Here is a 21,387-nt window from a genome sequence, read left to right as displayed (position 1 = left end):
GGAGTCCTGCTCAGAGGTGAGGATACTGACCAAGCGTGGGAAATGCCTTGGGGTGGGGACAGGTGCTGTTATGTGACATTTTGCTCACTGGAATACCCATAGCAAAGCAGGGAGGTGTAGAGCAGGGGCTGTGACCCCCGAACTGAGGCAGAGAGAAACATCTGAGGATGACAAGTTCCAAGGCCAGCCTAGGCTACACAGAGAGTTCGCAGACAGGCTGAGCTACGTGAGCGCTAGCTTAAAAAAAAAAAAGGCAAAAAACAGAACTAATTTCCTGAAGGGCTGAGTCACTCCTTCACCCTCGGAGAGTGAGCAAGGCGGTCGGGTCTCTGACTACGCGCTGAGTCTGCTCACTCCCCGGTGAGCGCTCTAAGCCGCGAAGGAAGGCGGACCCGGGACTCACGGGACTTAATTGGGACTAACCGGGCGCCTCCTAGGGGCAGGGACGCCGACTCAGTACGTGACATCACGCAAGAGCGCGGTGACGTCAGCTACGTCGGGAGGAGGGCTCCGGCCACGCTCCCGCGAGCGGCCGTTGGACGGCACCGCCCTCTGACGCCCCACTTCCGCCGCTCTTTGCATACCCAACGAACGGACGTCGCTGCGTCGACGCGGTGACGTCACGGGCGCCGCCGCGCACACTCCCCCACCACCCCCGCCGCGAGCGTGCAAACGCACGCTCGTACGTAGGCACGCGGGCACGCACGGCCCTCCGGCGGGCGGGGGAGGATCGGCGAGGTCGGCGGCGCCCCGCCCAGTCAGCAAGGTTGCGCGCGCCCAGGGTGACCGCCGAGATGGTGGTGGGCGCGTTCCCCTTGGCGAAGCTGTTCTACCTGGGCATCCGGCAGGTCAGCAAGCCGCTGGCCAACCGCATCAAAGAGGCCGCCCGCCGCAGCGAGTTCTTCAAGACCTACATTTGCCTGCCGCCGGCCCAGCGTGAGTCTCGCCCCGCGGTCCCCAGCCCTTCCATTCCCGACCCTTCTCAGGTGGTTGCTCGGGGGACTGGCTTCTGGGCCTGACGAATCCCGACGCGGACCGGCAGAACCCTGTAGCCAATGGGGATGGCGCCTGTTGAAGGGGCGTGTCCAGTAGCGGAGAGGGACGAGCGGTCAGCGGCGTCACCGCGCGTCTTTGGAACGCCAGCCAATAGGGAAGAGGGCCTGTGGCGGTTGATGTCAACGCGAGCCAATGGGGCGAGGTGTGAGAGCCATTAGGGTGGGCTTTTTTGTCAGAAGTTAGGGGCGGGACTGAGAACCCGTTCGGCATCCTTTGCCCAGCCATCCTTAAGAGACTTGACTTCCGAGCTCTACCCTGTCCCTCAGTTTCCCTCCTTCCTTGTGGGTGCTTGCGTATTCACCTGGGTTTAGAGCACAGGGCTGTGGCTTAGTTTTACTCTGGGTCCGAGTTAGAGTCGTGATGGTGACCTGGCAATGGACATCCATCCCTTTACGAGTTTCCTCATGCTCGTACATTCGTTCGGTAGCCGCACCGGGCAGACCTCGTGGCTGGACACTAGTAGGTCCTTGTATGTCAGCGTTGTCTCAGAACAGTCAGGGACTGGGAACAGTCAGACTCTTAAACAGTCTGGAGTTTAGAGTAGCCGGGTGAGCCAAGGGAGCCTCCTGAGCATTGCGAACACACCAGATAGGAGATCCTGGAAAAGGTTGATCTGTCTCTGTGGAGCAGAGACGAGAGGAAGGCTTTGTAACTAGTTGAGTAGGAACCGTTCACACCGTTCACCCGTCGCCCCGAGTAGCTTCTATACATGATGAGCGACTGTTTTGTGCGAGGCCGGGCTGACCCTGTTTATGAAGCAGCAGGGTCTACACAGTACCAGTCTGCCAACCCAACACCCATGCCGTGATAGTCTACATGGGATGGCAGAACCAACTAGACATGGCATGGAGTACAGAGAGCACCTCCTGGCAGAGGGACATCCGGACTGATACCTGAGGGTTGAGGAGAATCTCACCAGACCACTGAAGGACAGCGTTTGCTCCAAAGGAGGAACACGTGCAAAGGCCAGATAGCAAGGGGGAGCCTTGACTTTTTTCCTCCCTCTATGTGTTTGACAGTTCTTGGTCCTTTTGGTGTTAGGTAAAGCTTCTGCCTGGGCCGCAGATCTTACAATGGAAAAGCATTGGATTTTGAAGCTAGGTGTGATGGTGCACACTCATATCCCAGTATTTGGGAAGTTGAACAGTAGGAACATGAGCTCATCAGGGCCAGTTTTAGATACCTTAGTAAGTTCAGTCTCGACTGCATGAGACCTTATCTCAAAGAAAAAAAAAAGCAAAAAACAGCTGGGCAGTGGTGGCACATGTCTTTAGTTTCAGGTACTTGGGAGGCAGAGGCAGGAGGATCTCTGTGAGTTTGAGGCCAGCCTGGTCTAGAGAGTGAGTTCCAAGACAGCCATGGCTATATGGTAAAATTCTGTCTTGAAAACCAAAAACATAAGACAAAGAAACAACTGGTACCACACACTTGTAATCTCAGCACTTGCAAGACAGAGGCAGGAGAATCACTGTAAATTAGGAGCTATCTTTACTTACAAAACGAGTTCCAAGATTTCCAGGCCACAACTTGGAGAGGACTGCTTCTTTACAGAAAAAAAAGTAAGCCATCACAGGCAGGAATGATTTGCTTCAGTCACTCTCCATGGTCACATGCCATTACAGTCACACTCTGTCAGGATGCAGGCTTGTGCCAGAGCCTAGTTATGGACTCTGGACTCCCAGGCCTCTTCAGCTTCCTGCTTTTCTTCCAAGCCCTGGGACTGGTCTTAGCTTTGTGTTTGACCTCACCTCTTAAACTGATGACTTTGGGGAGATCACTTAATCCCTCTGAGCCTTTGTTTCCAATTCTGCACAGGGAACGTTACGAAACAGCAGCACTTAGTGGCTGCTTACTTACTCCATGCTGCATTCTTCCAGCCCTATGGCAGTGAGTCCTGAGCAGTTGCCATAGGGTTGCTCTTTCCTCTTTATGTATGCCTTCTGCATTTATGCTGCGTGGAATGCTACATTATTGTGAGGAGTGTGGAGATGTAAAAAATCCAGGTCTCATCTTCCATTCCTGTGGGGGAAGCTAGGCAACAGCCAGCATCAGGACCTAAAATAGGAAGGCTAGCCAGACACGGGGACACATACCTATAATCCCAGCACTTGGGGGCTGAAGCAGGACTACCACGAGTTTGAGGCCAGCTTGGACTACATAGTGAGTTTCAGCCAGTCTGGGCTGTAACATAACCCTCAGCTGTAAAATCTATTTTATTGTAAGATTTCAATAATTTCATACACATGTATATTTTGTGTCCACCTATTAACCTCTCTTGCCTCATTCCCGCTGAGCCCCTCCTGTTCCCAGCTAGTCCTTTCTTATTTCATGACTTTTTTCCCCTTGAAGAGGGCCTCACAGTGTAGCCCTGGCTGGTCTGGAACTGGTTATGTAAACCATGCTGGACTCAAACTCACAGAGATCTGCCTGCTTCTGGAGTTCTGGCATTAATGATGGCTCCTTGGCTGTGCATGGTAGCACACACCTTTAATCCCAGCTCTTGAGAGGCAGACACAGGCAGATCTCTGAGTTTGAGGCTAGGGAGTTTCAGGACAGCCAAGGGGTACACAGAGAAACCCTGTCTCAAATGAACAAACATAAAGATGGCTCATTATTATTTTTTAACTGTGTTGAGTTGCTTGACTGTGCATGGGTGAGGGGTTATATTTGTCTGACCATAGGCACCCTATCACTGAAGAATATGTCTCCTTTCTTCCAGCAACTGTTAACTGCAGTAACTCCTCAAGGCAGGAGGAGTTGTATTTTAATAATCTTTGGTAATCACTGACAGAGGTGGACGCAGTGAGGAGACAGCTTCAGCAGCCCAGTTTGATGTGCTTTAATCTGCAATATGACATTGCACTAAAAATGTTTGCTCACCACGCCTGTAATGCCAGTTACTAAGGAAGCTGAGGCAGGAGAATTGAAAGTTCAAGATCAGCCTAGGGAATAGAGTTCGTTCACAACCAGAATATCTTTTGAGATTCTGTCCCAAAGTAATGAGTGAAAAAAAGAGAAAGAAATACGCAGATAGAGAGGATCACAGTGATGGAGCACTTTCTAGTACAGTGGTCGGGCTGGAGCCAGCCACAGTGACAAGTGTCCACCACGCCAGCCACTTGAAAAGTGAGGCCAGAGGAGGAGAGGATCAGGAGGAACTGTAGGCAGCTGTAGGAAGGTTGCCTACAGGTAAATAGCTAGTTAGAGGCCAGCCTGGGCTACTTGAGGTCTGGTGACCCTGCTCTTTGCTGTCGTCTCCACCCACCCTTATTTTTATGACCTTGACAGTAGGCCTGCAGCCTGGAGTTCTCCCCAGTTGAATCTAAGCCATGTTCTTTGGCAGGGACACCCCACAAAGTATTGTGTGTTCATATCTATCTGGGGAAGGATAAGTTTGAGGCACATTATCCTTTGTGGCTTTGTGCATGTGTAGACATGTTCTTGGGATGGTGATGATGTCTGGAGTCCTTGAGAAGAACCTCTCCCTTCCTCTCAGAAGTGACTGATCTGGAAACTTGTTTGAAGAGAGAGGGCAGGTGGCCGACAGGCAGAGAGGCCCTCCTGCTCTGTTAGAGATGGTGCTGAGCTTGGAGAACTCCAGCTAACTAGGGTCCTGCTTTCTTTCATTCCATCCTTCCTGTCTTCACATGATGAAGATACTTTATATTTTGGGGGTCTTTTCTAATCACCTACTCTAGTTCCCAAATAAATGAGGCAAAGACTTATTAGATTTATTAATAAGCTTTAGGTTCAATAACTGGGTAGATATCCTTTTATGCTAATTCTTTAAGCTAGTCTAGCTACTACCCAGCTATGTACCCTCATTTACTTGCCATATTGGTCCTGTCTGGGCTGTTTCTGCCCCATCAAGCCATGTCCATTCTCTATATCTTCTTTCTCCTCCCTCCTTAGTGGTTCCTACCTCAGACCCCCAAACCCTCTCCTACCTATCTTCTCTGCCCAGAGTTGGCTATCCAGCTTCTTTATTAACCAACCGATAGCTAGGGAGCAAAGTTTACACAGTATTGATTAGAGTATGTGACAGTGATCTTTTCGGGACTGCAGCCAGATCTCAGGGCCCAAAATTCAACAGTTTATACATAGGGCACTAGACCAACCCCCAGCACTCACACTGTTAAGTGCCTGTGGCTGTGGCTCCAGGTTCCCAGAGTCAGTCCTCCAGGTCAGGCTTCTGTCACCGCTGCTGTTCCACCTGAGGTTCTTGGCACTTGGCAGGGTGGGCTTGCCCTTTTTATTAGTCCTTGTTTGGTTTCAAGACAAAAGTCTCATGCTGTAACCCTGCCTGGAACTGTGTGGACCAGGCTAGACTTGAACCCATAGAGATCTGCCTACCCCTGCCTCCTCATTGTGTGCCCACATCTGGCTGCCTGCCCCTCCCTATCCCTGCAGTTGGGAAGGCCACTGTGGCTGCTACAGCTGATAGAACACAAGGAAGAAGTCCCTGGAAGCCCAATAGTCATGAAGCAGAAGCCTGTCTTATAGTGCTGGCCTGTCCCTGGTGATCCCCACTCCTGAGAGGAAGGGCCAGGTCCTTGATGCACTGTGCAGGGAAGGCAAAGCTCTTTCCTTTCTTCTTTCTTTTTGTCGTTTGAAGACAGGGTCTTATACAGTAGCCCAGGAACAGTACAGGCCAGGAACTTGTGACCATCCTCTTGCCTCAGAGATCTTTTGAGTGCTCTGATTTTAGACATGTCCTACAAGCTCAAAGTGCTCTCTTAACCTAGCCTCCACCTCAGAGTGTGTTACACAACTGCCAGGGAAGCTGTGGGTGATTTTGGGCAGGAAGGAAACCCCAGTTCACTTGTTTTTCATTCCTTTCGAGTATACCGCTCATTTTCCTAGTTTGCCACATGCAGTAAGCAAGGGTGTGGTCCTTCAAAGAAGCCCACATTTGTATTAATTGTATTTTTATTACTATAACTGAATACTTGAGGCAGACTAAGTGAATAAAGAAAAGACTTTCCTTAGCTCAGAGTCTGGGCAGCATTTGCATCCGTTCAGCTCTTGTGATGGCCTTCTTGCCAGTAGAGTCCTAAGGCATCACTATGTCTGCGGCTTGTCTCTGTCTATAAGGCCACTAAGATTCTGGGATTCCACCACTGGGCTCCATCACAGTGATCTTAGAACCTGAAGGCTCCACGTTCAGGTTCACAGTGAGTAAGTCTCCACTCTTTTAACCACTAGTAGAACTCTGGGGATTAAACCCTTGCTGGAAGCCAGATACAGTGGCTCGCGCCTGTAATTCCAGCACTCGGGAGGCTGAGGCAGGCAGATCTCTGTGAGTTTGAGGCAAACCTGGTTTACAAAGGGAGTCCAGGACAGCCAAGGCTACACAGAGAAACCCTGTCTCGAAAACAAACAAACAAAAACAAAACAAATGAAACAAACAAAAACTCCTGCTGGAATTCTGGGGACAAAACACAAGAGCCAGGCAAGGTGGCTCATGATTGCAAACCACTGACTCCTTTCTTTTTTAAATTAAGAAAAAACAAGATATGTTTTTATTTGTGTGTGTGTGCGCCACATGTATGCAAGTGCCCTAGGAGACCAGAGGAGGGAGACAGATCCCCTGGCTGTGAGCCACCTGACAGGGTGCTGGAAACTGAGCTCAGGCCCTCTGTAAGAGCAGGGAGCATTCTTAACTTTAGAGCCAGCTCCAGTGCTGGGGTCTTTGGGAGAATTGAGACAGACTCACACACTGTAGGTCAGGCTGTCCTCAAACTCATGTGAATCTACTGCCTCTGCCTCCAGAGTGCTGGCATCTGCTACCACCCTTGACAGCAGTGGCCCCTTTGTTTCTTCAGTCCATGGCTTGGCTGGGCTCTCAGTTGGGAAGTTTCTCTGTTGGGGTACCGCTAGCTCCCATGCTCTCTCCATGCAGTCCTTTTCCATCAGGCTCCCCAGCCAGCGCACTCCCTGGACTCACAAACCACATTGTATTCAATGTTCAGCAGGAAGTGGGTGCCACAGGCTGTTAAGGCCAGGGCCTGGAGGTGTACATTGTCATTTCCATGGCACTGTCAGTCAGGGTGGCCCAGAATGCAGGCCACAGAAGGTGTAAGAAGAGACTTCACTAGCTGGCACACAAAGACTAATACAGAAAATTTATCATGGTAGCAGTTATTCCTAAACCAGCTATTTTCTAAACAAAAGACACAGGAACTTGTTAGATTTATAATAAGCCTTAAAACACTAGAGCTGGGCAGTTATCAGCCCTCTGAACTGTCTTGTCTGTTTGCCATCCAAAATCCCCATAAATACTCGCACATGTTCCATTCGGGCTGCTTCTGCACCATTAGGCCAGTCCTCAGAGCAAGCTGTTCCCGGCCATGTGTTCCTGGTCCGTGTCACCCCATGGTGACCTCCTGTTCTCTTTCCCGTCTCAGTCCTCTCCTGCTGCTCCTTCTCCTCATGGTCCTTCTAACACCCCAAGCCTGGGAACTTAAGGCCGTCCTGCCTCTCTTCTGCCCAGCCCAGGCTGTCTGCAATTTTATAACCAGTCAGGGATAATTCCTTACGTCACGTGGATAAAGGAGATGGTTCAACATTCATAACCATGCCCGGGCAGGGCAGCAACCAGATCTCAAGACACTGAATCAGCATCTGAAAACAGTGCATGAGACCCTCCAACAAAGGCTGGCATAGTTGACCATAGTGCAAACACTCATGGGTTTGCATCTTGGAATCGCCACAGACTGACTGTGTAGTGTTCAGAGCAGTTTGCCCTCTCTGAACCTCTGTTCTGTATTTCAAAACAAACAAACATCTGGCAGGTGTTGTTCATGTCTGTAATGCCGGCACTGGGGGTCTGAGGTAAAGACAGCATGAAGTAAGTTCAAAGTTAACCTTCCCTCTGTAGCCAGTTTGAGGTCAGCCTGGGCTATGTGCGATTCTGTTAAAACAAAACAACAGCAAAAGCAGGTACTGATAAAACTTCGCCTCCTAGGATTCTTGTGTGGATATGGAAGACCCTGGCCCAGAGCATGCATACCTGGTCGTTCTCAGTGCCTGGAAGGGCACAGACTCTGTTGTCATTTGAGTGGTAAGGCTTGGAGGCTTAACCTGCCTCCTGATAAAGGCTGTCAGCCCTTGTGGCTCTGTTTTGTGATTTCCTCTGGGTGTGTCCTGGGCATGTGTCACACCATTGCCTTTCTACACAGTAGAATACTCATGACTGATGACCAGTGCTCAGCATGCTCTGTGTTCAGTCAACAGCATGGCCCAGGGCCCTGGTTTTGTAGTCTGTCATTGAGTGCTCTGACACTTTTATAAGTACAGCAAAGCATAGGCTCTATTTAATTTGAAAAAAATTTCTTAATAAAACTGGGTGTTGAACCCAGGGCCTCAAGCACACTAGGCAGGTGCTCTATCTACCACTGAGCCATACCTCTAGTCCCTCGCTGGGGGATTCTAGGCAGGGGCTCTACCACCAAGCCACACCCTCAGCCTCTCACTGGGGAATTCTAGGCAGGTATACTAACACTGAGGCACACCCTAGCCTTGACCTGGCCCCTATGTGCTCTTGTGAATGTTTGTTGAAACACATAAAAATTTGGTGCCATGTTTTTTTATTGTCTCCACCATGGTAATGCTAGCTCTTGTGCTGTCCGTCTTACCACCTACTGTTAACACCAGCTCCAGCTCACACAGTATGGGTCCAGAGACCTACCTTGCAGTTGGCTTCACAGGCTTATCACTTGTACAAGTCTGGGCTGCTTCTCTCCAACTTTAGCATGTTAGCACAATGGCTCTTTGATCAGAAGCTGCAGTTAGAGGAAAGCATGGTGCCACATACTTGTAATTCTAACACATAAGAGGCTGAGGCAGGAGGATATCACAAACCTTGGATACAGTATGAGATCCTGTCTCAGAAAACCAAAAAGGTCTGGGCTGATGGTATACCCCTGTAATTTCCGCACTGCGGTTGTAGAGGCAAGAGATCTGTAGTTCAAAGTCATTTGTCTTCATCTCTGTAATGAGTTGTAGGTCGCCTGGGATTCATGAGTCCCTTTCTCAAAACAAAACACTACAGCAGGGGAGTCACATGACAAGGGGAAAAAAGCTGACATTGGAAAAGCAGCTGGGAATAAAGATGAGAGAAAGTCAAAATCATGGTGTGGCCATGAGGGACACAGGGGCCACCCACTCAAAGCATCCAGTGTCCCACCTTGTCTGGGAATGGTCCAGCCTGAACCACAGCCTCCCTCTGAGCTGAGTGCTTGAGTTTTCCAGAAAGAGAGGCCAGGTCTCCTGCAGCAAAGGAAGAGCTGTTCGCAGGCCTTATGATTCTCTGGGACCTTTCCAGCTTCTAATGGCCTGGGGGATGGGAGCTGTGCTGCAGGGCGGCTGGGCAGGAGGCTCCCTGTGAAGGCCACATCCTCAGCTCCTGGTGGGGATGGGCAGGTCCTTTATTACTGATGTCTTTGATACTGTTTTGTACTGGAGATGGAACCTAAAACCCCAGCTGCTTCAGCACTGACTGTCCCTTCTACCTCTAGATGGGCATGTTGTCCCCTGAACTTGTGGCCACTGGCTAGTCTTCCTAGGGCTTACGTTCTGCTGAAAAGGGATGGGTCTGTTGTGCCTCTTGGTACCTGCTTAGAGAACTTCATGTGATACTGTGACATGTATGGGGCCACAGTAGAAAAGTGTGTTCTCTGTAGACCAGTAGGCACCAGGCTTCATGAGAACCTGAAGAGATAGTCAGGCAAGCCGAGGCCTGTAAACACTGCACCCCACAGTAATTCCAGATGTGAACCTAAAATACCCAGGTTTAAAGGTGAGGCTGGGCCTCAGTTGGTAGAATGCTCAGTAAGCACCAACAAAACCCTGCTGTCTGTGCCCAGCACTGCATAAAGGGTGTGTTTACGCCACTTTCCCAGCACACTGCAGGTGTAGGCAGGGAGATCCAGACAGCAACAAAAACAAAGGAAGAGAGCCAGGAGCAGTGTGGAGGCAGGAGGCTTAGGTGTTAAGGCCAGCCTGGGCAAAACCATCGCAACAATTATGAAAAGAGAAAGGAAGGAAGGAAGGAAGACTGGTGCAGGGTAGCACAGTGGTTGGGTGCTTGCTTAGCATGCACAAGGCCCTGGGCCCCATCCCCAGCAACCGTGTGCCTGTGCGCCCTCATCCCTGCACAAGGCAGAGGCAAATGGAGCTCTGTCAGCTAGAGGCCAGTCTAGCCTCGATAGCCTGGCCAGCCAGGGTCCATGGTGAGACCCTGTCTCAAAGAAGGAAGGGTGGATTAAGTACAGCTGTCAAACAGCTGGCTGAGCAACAGGTAGGCCACCTGTAGAACGGTGTGGCTTTGTGGGAAGTTGCCTGGGATGGCCAGGGTGCCACCTACATGGCCTGACCTGCCCAACCTGGGGAAACACTGGTGTTTTTATTTTTAACATTCTCCAGAGAAAGCCACTTCCCTGAGGTCTATTTATAGTCTTGAGAGTGTCACATCAGCTCCTGAATGTAGCAGCCAGGCTGTGGCTGGTGACCTCCAAATACTCTCAGGATGCTCCTCTACTAAGGAAACACCTTCCTGTGTCGTGTGTGTGTGTGTGTGTGCGCGCGTGCGTGCACGAGCGTGCACAGACATGCATTCATCATTATTACCAGTTATATCTTTTTGTTGTTGTTGTTGTTGATATAATATATGGCTATATTGTAAATGTTTTAAAAATTGGGGTGAAATTAACTATTTTTTATAGTCTTTTTATCTCATTTGTTTGTTTGTTTTGTTTTTAGAGGCAGGGTTTTTCTGTGTAGCCCTAGCTATCCTGGAACTCTGTAGAACAGGCTGGCCTTGAACTCACAGAGATCCACCTGGCTTCATTAATTGTATTTCAGAAATATTCTTTAAAATTTTATTCATGTTAGCCCCTGCCCAGCATTTTTTGTTTGCACAAACAATGTCTTCCTTCAGTCCTGATGATTCACATCCATAATTCCAACCCTCAGAGGCTGGGGCAGAAGGATTGCTGATAAATCAGGGCCAGCCTGGGCCAAAGAGTGAAACCCTGGCTTAAAAAAGAAAGAAACAAACAGAAACAAAGCAGGTGCTCACTGTGAGTTCGTGGTGCTGGTCTGAGTTGGCATGTGGATGCTCCCCCCCCCGCTGCCTGGTTAGGTGGTATACTCCCTGAAAAGAAACAGTTTTCACCCGCTGGGCTAGGCTTGGTGGCACTTGAGAAGCGGAGGCAGGGAGATCAAAAGGTTAGTTAAGGTCACCCGTGATGGCTCACGCCTTTAATCCCAGCACTTGGGAGGCAGGGGCAGGCAGATCACTGTGAGTTGGAGGACAGCCTGATCTATACAGTGAGTCCAGGACAGTCAGGGCTACACGGAGAAACCCTGTCTTGAAAAATAATAATGATGATAGTTTAAGGTCACCCTCAGCAACATGACAAGTCTGAGGTCAGCCTGAGCTACATGAGACTGTCTCAAAACAACAGAGGGGGCATATGGCTAAGTGCCTCGTCTGCCTGAATGTCTGGGTTTCATCTACATTACTACAAAAACGAACGCCCCCCACCCCTTGCTGTATTTGAAGGCTGGTTAATCAAAGAAATCTCCTTACCCGGGCTGCCCGCAGTACTCCGAAGAGACAGCAGAGGGCACCCAACTCAGTTTTTAGCTCTGTCCAGCAGCCGAGCCCAGTCTAGCTACACAGCAGGCACAGAAAGCTACTGTATAGCTGAACCGTATGAGCTTCCAAAAGTGTTCACTGAAAACCAGCCAGTGAGTCGGAACCAAACCTGGAGTCAGACCTGCTGCTGGCCAGGCAGTAAATCCAGCCAAAGCACCTCTTGGTAGTTTGGTGGCTCTGTTTTCCTTTTGCTGACTTTTTTTTTTTTTTTTTTTTTAATTCAGATAGTTCTTGTGACCTCAATAAGGCTGCTAGAGCTCTGAGCACAATGCTTCTTACTTCTTTTATTTTAATTGAAAATATTTTTAGATTTATTCATTTTACTTTGAGTGTTTTGCCTTTTTTTTTTTTTTTTTTTTTTTTTTTTTTCTCTCTCCACATTTGTGCCTGGTGCCTGAGGAGTTCAGGAGAGGGTGTTGGATCTCCCGGAACTGGAGTTATAGACAGCCATCAGCTACTATGTGTTTGCTGGGAACAGAACTCAGGTCTTCTAGAAGAGCCATCTCTAAGGTCCCACACCGTGCTTTTTTGATGTTGTTTTGTTTTAAAGACAGAGTTTCTCTGTGTAATAAGCCCTGGATGTCCTGTACTTGATTTGTAGACCAGGCTGGCCTCAAAGTCAGAGATCTGCCTACCTCTGCCTCCTAAGTGCTGGGACTAAAGGTGTGTGCCACTACCACCTGACCACACCATGCTTTTTACACTTCAGGAGGGTCCTGTGGATGCAACTTAGTGATAAACTGTGCATTGAGGCCCTAGGTTCAATCCCCAGTACTTGGGGGAAGAAGAATGAAAGCAATTGGCCAGGTATGGAGACACACCCGTGTCATCCTCAGCTACCAGCAAGTTCCAGGCCAGTAATATGCTCTGTGAAAACTTGTCTTTAAGAGACAGAGAAAGAGCAAGAGAGAGAGAGAGTTCTGAAGATGAAAAGTACTCTTTTAGAGCCCCTGAGAGACTCCTGTGTCCTGGTCATGTGCCTACCTCTTTGTTTTGAGGCAGGGTCTTATTGTGTACCTCAGGCTAGTCCAGAGCAGGTTTCTCTGTCAGTCTCCCAAGGGCTGGAATTACAGGCCTGAGCCAGCACGCCCTCTACTGCAGCCATTTTGAAGACCCACAAATGAAAAACTGAGGCCTCAAGGCAGTAGGTGGTGAATGGTTCAGCGTGGGCTCCAAGCCAGTCTTGACTCCTGCTGGCCTTAGTGCTGTAGGGCTAAGGACTCAGTGCTGTAGGGCTCAACTACAGCTCCATTCCTGCAGGCAGCCCTGCTGTCTCACTCCTAGGATGAGCCAACAACCCTCTGAGGCAGGCCTGGAACCCTCCTCCACCCAACCCCCTCCTGCTGCTCTCCACATTTGCAAAATGGGAAGCAGCTTCACTGTGCTGTTTGGAATCCTGAGCAGTCACACAGCAAGTAAGCAGGGTGTGCAGGACTGGAACCCAGGACTGCCCAGCTCTGAGCACTCTGAGCTCTTAGCGCTCCCAGGCATCGCTCTGCTAAGGCCAGCTAGTCTATCCAGGTCTGGGTGGGGAGCATGTGCAGAGGTCAACTGTGCTGTAGTCATCAGGAGCCTGCATTAGTCACTCCTGTGTTTGGTGCACTGTGTACCAGGAGCTCTTCTGAGAGGAGGGACTGTTGAGTCAGCAAGACAGACAGGGCGGGGTGTGCGGTGTGCACATTCCAGCTTCCAGAGGTGGGAGTGACTCAGGCGGAGTTCAGGGCTAGCCTTGGCTACACAGGGCATTTGTGCACTTGTATATCTGGGTACTTGTGTGCCCGATGTCTGTGGAGGCCAGAAGGCTTGGCATCCTCTGAAACTAGACCTAAAAAATGTGTGGGCCACCACATAGGTGGTGGGAATCAAACCTATGTCCTCTGGGAAAGCAGTCAGTGCTCTAAAACACTAAGCCATCTCTCCAGCCCCCTAAGTGTTGAGTTTTATTTTAATTTCGTGTGTATATGTGGGTGTCTGCACACATATGTGTACCACATGCATGCCTGGTGCCCATGAAGGCCAGAATCAGGTGTTGGATGCCTTGTCTCTGGAATTAGAGGTGGTTCTGTGGCACCTGTTGAGAGTGCTGGGGACTGGACCCAGGTCATCTGCAGGAAGAGTTGAGCCATCTCTCTAGCCTATTGTTTTGTTTTCTTGAGGCAAGTTCTCCCTGCATACCCAAGCTTGGCCTCATATTTGTGATCCTTTTGCCTCAGCCTTCTGAGTGTTAGGAGGAAAGATCTGTGCCACTGTGCTAGGCTTCAGAGTGACTGTTGAACTCATTGCATCAAAGCTAGTGAGTGATGGCGAAGGCAGGGGCTGCTCGGAGCCTTGGGATGATTTACTACCCAGTAACAACATCATTACTTAATTATGCTATTATCTTGACAAATGATGCTAGGCATCTTATTTGGTGATGCTGGCTTTGTGAGGGAGGAATATTTCTGAGAGAATCAAGTCCCTGAGGCAGCACAAGCAGAGAAATAAGTCCTTCTGGGTCCCAAACTACTTCACTGGGGTTTTAGTTAGTAATAATTTTGTATGTTTATTCTATTTTTTAAAGATTTTTTTTGTTTGTTTGCTTTTAAGACAGGGTTTCTCTGTATAGCCTTGGCTGTCCTGGATCTCGTTTTGTAGACCAGGCTGGCCTTGAACTCACAGAGATCAACTGCCTCTGCCTCCCCTAGTGCTGGATTAAAAGCCTTACCTGGCTTTAAGATTTATTGTTATATACTTAGCTGGCAGGGGAAATACCATGATCACAAAGGTGTTTTTCTCAGGGCGAAGCTAATCCACTGTACTCCAGATGTGCTAACTCCTGCATTTCCTCATTTAGACCTAAAGGTAGCAGTCACCTTTAGATATTGTGCCGTCTTGCCAAGAACACAAGATGTGTATTCTTATTGAGATACAACATGCATGTGATACTAAGGGAAAGTCAAAAACTAAATGCAGGAAATTCAACTTGAGGAATTTGTGATAGTGGAGAACTGTGTTGGTCATCTTCCCTTGATGGGGGGAACCCATATTGGGGGCTGGGAGTCAAACCTGGGTCTTCTCGAAGAGCAGCACGTACTCTTAGCCACTGAGCCATCTCTCCAGCCCTTGTATGCAAATTCTTGAAAGTTTTTTGTTTTTGTTGGGTTTTTTTTTTTTTTTTTTTTGGTTTAGGAGTCGGGTTGTTTGGTTGGTTACCTTTGGTTTTTAAGACAAGGTTGTATAATAGCCCTAGCTGTCCTGTAACTTTCTCTGTTGGCCTTGAACTCGCAGAGATCAGCCTGTTTCTGCCTCCTAGGTGCAGGCATTAGAGGCCCGCACTACCAAGCCTGGCTGAAAATTGTATTTTATGTATTTATTGTATGTATGTGTCTACATGCCACAGGCGTGCACATGGAGGGCAGAGTACAGCTTACTGAGTTGGCTCTCTCCTTCTGCCATGTGAGCCTCAGGGATTGATTTGGGCCATCAGGCTGGGTAGCAGTCACCTTTAGATGCTGTACCATCTTGCCAACTCTGGGTGTGTATGAGATACAGCATCCATGTAATACTAAAGGCAGGTCTAAAGTGTACAGGGAGATGGTCATGAAGGCACAGTCCTGTAATCACAGCTCTCAGGAGGTTTTCTGCCTCAGGTTCAGTCCCAGCCTGGATCACACAGTGAGACCCTGTCTCAAAAGCAGAATAACTAAGGCAAGGATGGTGGCACATGCCTGTGATCCCAGGTAGAGACATGAGGATGGCCATCCTTGGTTGTATTTGAGGCCAGCCTATGCTACATGAGACCCTGTTGCGGAAGGAAGGAAGGAAGGAAGGAAGGAAGGAAGGAAGGAAGGAAGGAAGGAAGGAAGGAAGGAAGGAAGGAAGGAAGGAAGGAAGGGGCAGGCAGCCTGTTCTACATACTGAGTTGCAGGCCAGCCAGGGCTACACCATAAGACTGTGTCTCGAAAAAACAAAACAAGACAAGACAAAACAAAAAAAGAATTTAATGAACAATAAAAAACCAAAAATGAAGCTGGGCATGGTGGCCCATGCCTGTAATCCTGGCAGGCGGATCTCTGAGTTCAAGGCCAGCCTGGCCTACAAACCAAATCCAGGACAGCCAAGGCTACGCAGAGAAACTCTGTCTTGAAAAACAAACAAACAAAACTAAAATGAAGATAGGCATGATGGTGCGTGCCTATGATCCTCATGGCTTGAGAAGCTGAGGCAGGAGGATTGCTACAAGTTCAACACCAGCCTCGCTCTACATGGCAAAATCCCAGGTTAGCTAGGCATAGTGAGACCATCGCAGAAAGACTGGGGTTGGGACATACCTTTAATCCCAGTACTAGGGAGGCAAAGAGCAGGCCAGCCTGGTCTACAGAGCAAGTTCCAGGACAGCCAGGGATACACAGAGAAACCCTGTCTCAAAAAAGAAAAAGGAAGAAAAGGTTCTGCTGAAAGTGCATTCAGAAGAGAGCTAGCCTGGGTGCCCCCTCTATCTGCTCTCACTTGATGGACACCCACACTGCCGGGGTCAGTGAAGGCGACACCTGATCTCCCATGCTTCTCAAGGCTCTCTCTGGTGCTGAGGAGAGCGTGGCCAGGCAAGGAGAAAGCTTTGCTCCAGGAGTTCTGCTCCCCACTTAGCTCCTTCAGTTTGCACTGAGAACCTAGGATTGGAGCCTGCAGACCCGCAAAAGGTATTCAGTGTCTCAGCCTTTCTGTGGGGTCTGCCACCAGCATCACTGCAACCCTCCACCTGCATTTTGGGAAGGAAAGGAAAGGGAGTTGGTCTCTTGCCAGGGAAGTGAGCAACAGTAGCAGTGGAGGAAGACAGCTGGCCACTCTGTGTGCCACCCAAAGAGCTGCAGTAGGAGCTAAATATGGCTGCTGGACTTTCACATCCTGTGTGTTCTTGACGCTCAAGAGAGCAGCTGCTTGTGACCCACTGGGGACATGGCCTCCCACTGAGGACTTGTGCTCTCCTCAGGTTTCTGCTCATTGCTGCTCTCTGGTACCTTCTTATACATTGAAGGATGTCTTGAGCCAGGCCTGATCCTTGTGGTGCAGGACTACCCCAGCCACTCCAGAGGCACAGGCAGGAGGATCAGGAGTTCAAGCCTGGGCTACATCTGAAAAAGTCAAAAGTGATTGGACATAATGTCCATGCCTGTTATCCCAGCCGCTGGGGAAGTGAATGCACAAGGGTCAGAAGTTGAAGGTCATCCTTGGCTACATATGGACCTGAAGGCCAGTATGAGACTCTAACTCAGATGTATAACAAAAAGATATATAGCAAAAAGGTGTAGCTTAGTGGCAGTGTGTCTAGCTTGCAAGAGACCACAGGTTCTGACCTTAGTACTGAGGGAGGAGGAGACCCCATGGTCCCTGGATGAAGCAAGGGACAAGCCTTGCTTAAGGTGGCCCCCCACTCCCACCTTAGTTTCTGACTCCAATGGGATGAGGAAGTGTGGGGGTGGGGCTTGAGAGCACACATGACCCCTCTCTCCCCTGCAGTGTACCACTGGGTGGAGATGCGGACCAAGATGCGCATCATGGGCTTCCGAGGCGCAGCCATCAAGCCACTGAATGAGGAGGCAGCCGCCGAGCTGGGCGCCGAGCTGCTGGGTGAGGCCACCATCTTCATTGTGGGCGGAGGCTGCCTGGTGCTGGAATACTGGCGCCACCAAACTCAGCAACGAAACAAGGAGGAGGAGCATCGGGCAGCCTGGAATGCACTGCAAGACGAGGTGGGCCGCCTAGCCCTGGCACTGGAGGCGCTGCAGGCTCAGGCACAAGCGACGCCCTCATTGAGCGCCCTGGAGGAAGTGCGGGCGGACCTGCAGGAGCTGCGAGCCCAGGTCTGCCATGTGCACTCCACTCCCAAGTGCCCGGCGGCATCTTCCAAGAAATAGCCAGCTGCTGGGGCCCCAAAGAGTACCTCCCCACATCACTTGGCCTGGCCTTCTCTGGCCCCTCGGAAGGCACCAGGACCTTGACGTAACTGTGACATGTGGTCACCTTTACTGTCAGAATTGGGGCATTTCAGAAGCGTTCAAACTGAGCCCCTCCAGCCTCTGACTCAGATGGTTCAGCCCCACCAGGAACCGTGTTGGACTTTCAAGGTCTTGGCCAACCTGCCTGGCAAAAGCAGGGCTCAAGCCTGATCCAGACCTGGTTAAACAAGGTCACCTGCCTGTCACTGGAGCTCCTTCTTCCTTTGGGGGTGCAGGCCACCATGAGCCTTGCCTCAGGTCAACATAGCTCGTGTGAGGCGGCCGAGTGCAGTCGATGCAACACTCTCTCTCTCATTCTGTCCTTTGAGGTCCCCTCGCCCCTCAGCCTGTAGCGCTATTTCCTAGTCTCCTCCTTGGTGCTGACTGACCCTAGGTGGCTCTAATCTGGCCTGTCCCCGAAGCTCCACTTCCCTGTCCTCAGAGTCCCTGGACCTCGCTTCAGGTGGCACATATTTTCTTTCGTCCTTCAGTGGCATTTCTCAGGCCTGTGGGTTAGATCTCACCTCACATACCTCTTGTCTGCACCCTCTTCACTCTCAGCCCTGCAGCCCTGGGTCCCCTCACTGTTTGTGTTGGTCCCACTCCCCAGACATGACATGTTACATGTAATGGAAGATACAGAGTAATCTGTTCTCCCACAGTTCTGGAAGGTGGCAACGGAGGTCAGGGTGTTTGGGGCCCCATTCTCTCTTCTGGCTTTAGGGACTCCAGGCATCCTGACTCTGTGTCTTGTCTTCCTGTGGCTTTTTCTCCCTCTACTGGCTCTTGCAAAGTCACCTACCCTGAATACAAGGCCCACCCTAACTCCAGGGTGGCCACATGAAATATTTTTAATTATATCTCTGAAAACTTTCTTTCTAGATGGGGACACACAGGTCCCAGGGTTAGGACATGGATAAACCCCTCTTTTGGAAGCCCTCTATTCAACCTGTAGTAAGGCCCCTGCTATGCTGTTTGGCCACTTGGCAACCTTCTCTTGACTTCTGGGATTGGGTTCACCACTACAGCTCCAGAAGGATTGTGGGTATAGCAGTCACTGTCATGGCTCTCCAATTCCTGATGGAAGGAGCCTTGGAATGAGGAAGGTCAAGGATATATGAATGGCATAATTAATATGGACCTCCAAACTAGGTCAGTGTTCATTAACAATAGAGAAAGCTGGGCTTAGTGGCACATACCTGGAATCCCAGCACTCACAGGCTGAAGCAGGAATGATCGTGGGTCCCATTATGAGTTCCAGGACAGCCTGCTGAGCCACGAGACCCTGTCTTAAAAAAAAAAAGAAGAAGAAGAAGAAAAGAAAAAGACAGAAACCATGGAGAAAAGCCAGAGAAGGTTTTGTCTATGGTGGGAATGGAGCTAAGACTCATTCTAAGAGCTCTTTCCCACATTGGGAAACTGAGGCTGAGGGGAAGGGAAGCTAAAGAATTTGGCCAAGACCCCACAGCTCAGGAGGAGCCAGCTACATAGGGTGGGGAGGGAGGACCAGAAGGACCTTGATGGTTCTAGCTTCAGGGCAAAGCAAGAAGAGGGCCAGCTTCTTCCCTGAGGCCTGAGGCACTGGGTATCTGTCCTCTATCAGAAGAACCCCAGGCCACACCTGAGGTCTCTGAATACAGAAAATAGGTTCGGGCCACCTGGTCCTTGCCCCTGGAGATAAACCTTGCAAGACTGTCCCCCAGGGGTCTGGAAATGACCCATTCCCGGGATTCCCCAGACAGACAGTCAAGACTTCTGAAACTATATGTGAGTTCCTTCTAGAAGAGGCAGAAGTTGCTGTCTTTAAATTTAGGAGTGGCTAGAGAGATGTCTTAGAGATTAAGAGCACTGGCTGCTTTTCCAGAGGTCCTGAGTTCAATTCCCAGCAACCACATGGTGGCTCACAACCATCCATAATGAAATCTGGTGATCTCTTCTGGCATGCAGATGTACATGCAGACAGAACATTGTATACATAATAAATAAATATTTAAAAAATAAAAATACAAAACTAAATTTGGGAGTGGCTAAGTTAGGTGAAAGCCTAACTGAGGGACAAAGGCAAAGGACAGACATGGCTGGATGATGGAGACCAGAGGAAAGAAGGAGCCAGGGAAGCAGCTCAGAGCCCAATTGCCATGGTTACCCCTATGGAGTCCAGTCTGGCACTAACAGCTCCAGGGACAGCCCTGACCACCTTGTCCTGGGTCAGTCCACGGCTTTGCAGTTATGGCAAAGCCAAGACAGGTGAAGGACACTGAGCTGACACAGGTCAGTCATTATTTCAGCAGACCAGTTTCACTGTTCTAAGTTCCCTGAAGAACCCCACAAGAATGTTTTCTCTGTTTGCTTGGGAGGAAACAGGCACCAAAACGAAATATTGCCTTCAGGTCACCCAAGTGTGGAAATGGACCTCTGGGCCCATGCTGACCCTGTGGAGACTTCATATGGTCCTAGTGCCTCTGGACATGGCTGGGCCTGTGGGCAGCCTCACCACAGTGGCAGTACAGGAAGCAAGTATGATGGGGTGTGTGGTTCCAGAAGCCTTCACAGGGCTGGAGTACAGAGTCACTTTCATGGCTCTGGCTTCCTAACCACTGCAGTGGTATATATATATATATGTCCCACATGGGGAGAAGGGGAAGAATAAATTTATAAATGAAGCTGGTTGTCTTCAGATGTGTGTGTGTGTGTGTGTGTGTGTGTGTGTGTGTGTGTGTTTTATTGAAAAAAAAATCCAATAGACTGAAAAGAAGGAGGCACTTGCCACCAAGCCTCATGGCCTTTGTGGGATTCCCAGGACTAGAATAGTAGAACTGACTCCCCCATGTTTTCCTCAGACCTCCATGTAACATTATAACATGCACACGACCATAAATACATAAAATGTAATAAAACTTTTTAACCAGAGATGGCATATGACTATAATCCCACCACTTGACCTTCCTGCTAAATAAGAAAGTGCCAGGGAGGCAGAGACAGTTGGATCCCTAAGTTCGAGGCCAGCCTGGTCTACAGAGCAAGTTCCAGGACAGCCAGGGCTATACAGAAACTCCCATCTCAAGAAACAAAAAGAAAAAATAAAAATAAAGTCTCTGTGGGTTGTATTTAGCTACTTTGTGGGTTCTTCTCTTTTCCATCCTTTATCCTCCACTCCAGTTTCACTTACCACTAGGTAGATAAGAAAGAAGGATAGAGGGGAGAGATCCTTGAACCTGATTTCTTTCTTGTTTCTTCTTTGAGCATGACTAAAAACAAACTGCAAACAATCCCCCTGAAGGGGCCACACACCCTACCCTTGGGGCCTTTGCATTTATATATCCTCGGAAAAGTTCCCAGAATGCAAACATCACACAAACACAGGAATCATCTGCAGCTGGCAAAGACACACCTTCACCAGAGCACAAGGCAAATCATAGTGAGCTGCTGTAGAGCAGCCCTGTATTCCTACACTTGGGATTAAAATGAGAATGTAACTCTCTCTCTCTCTCCCCCTCTCCCTCTCCCTTTCTCCCCCCCCACCTCCCTCTGTGTGTGTTTGTGTGTGTGTGTGTGTTGTAAAGAAACCAAAATTTCAGAATTCTCACTAAATTCAGGTTTGAGGGCTTATATAGCAAAACCCGGTCTAAACCAACCCAGTATTGCAGTTGGCATGGTGACACATGCCTGTGTGGAAGCAAAGGCAAGAGGATC

At 49.6% G+C, this 21,387-nt stretch overlaps 1 protein-coding gene across 1 annotated transcript; it reads left to right on the top strand.

The window, feature by feature from the left end:
* The first annotated feature begins 681 nt into the window (after positions 1 to 681).
* On the top strand, positions 682 to 20,435 carry LOC129683009 (optic atrophy 3 protein homolog). The gene is made up of 2 exons (XM_055615631.1): positions 682 to 936; positions 17,216 to 20,435. Exons 1-2 carry the CDS (start codon positions 795 to 797, stop codon positions 17,611 to 17,613), a joined length of 540 nt encoding a protein of 179 aa, XP_055471606.1. The 5' UTR covers positions 682 to 794; the 3' UTR covers positions 17,614 to 20,435.
* Positions 20,436 to 21,387: the final 952 nt, after the last annotated feature.

This window comes from Psammomys obesus, unplaced genomic scaffold, assembly GCF_907164565.1.
Source record: "Psammomys obesus unplaced genomic scaffold, mPsaObe1.curated_primary_1811, whole genome shotgun sequence".
Lineage (NCBI taxonomy): Eukaryota > Metazoa > Chordata > Mammalia > Rodentia > Muridae > Psammomys > Psammomys obesus.
This window is presented reverse-complemented; position numbering and strand designations above follow the sequence as displayed.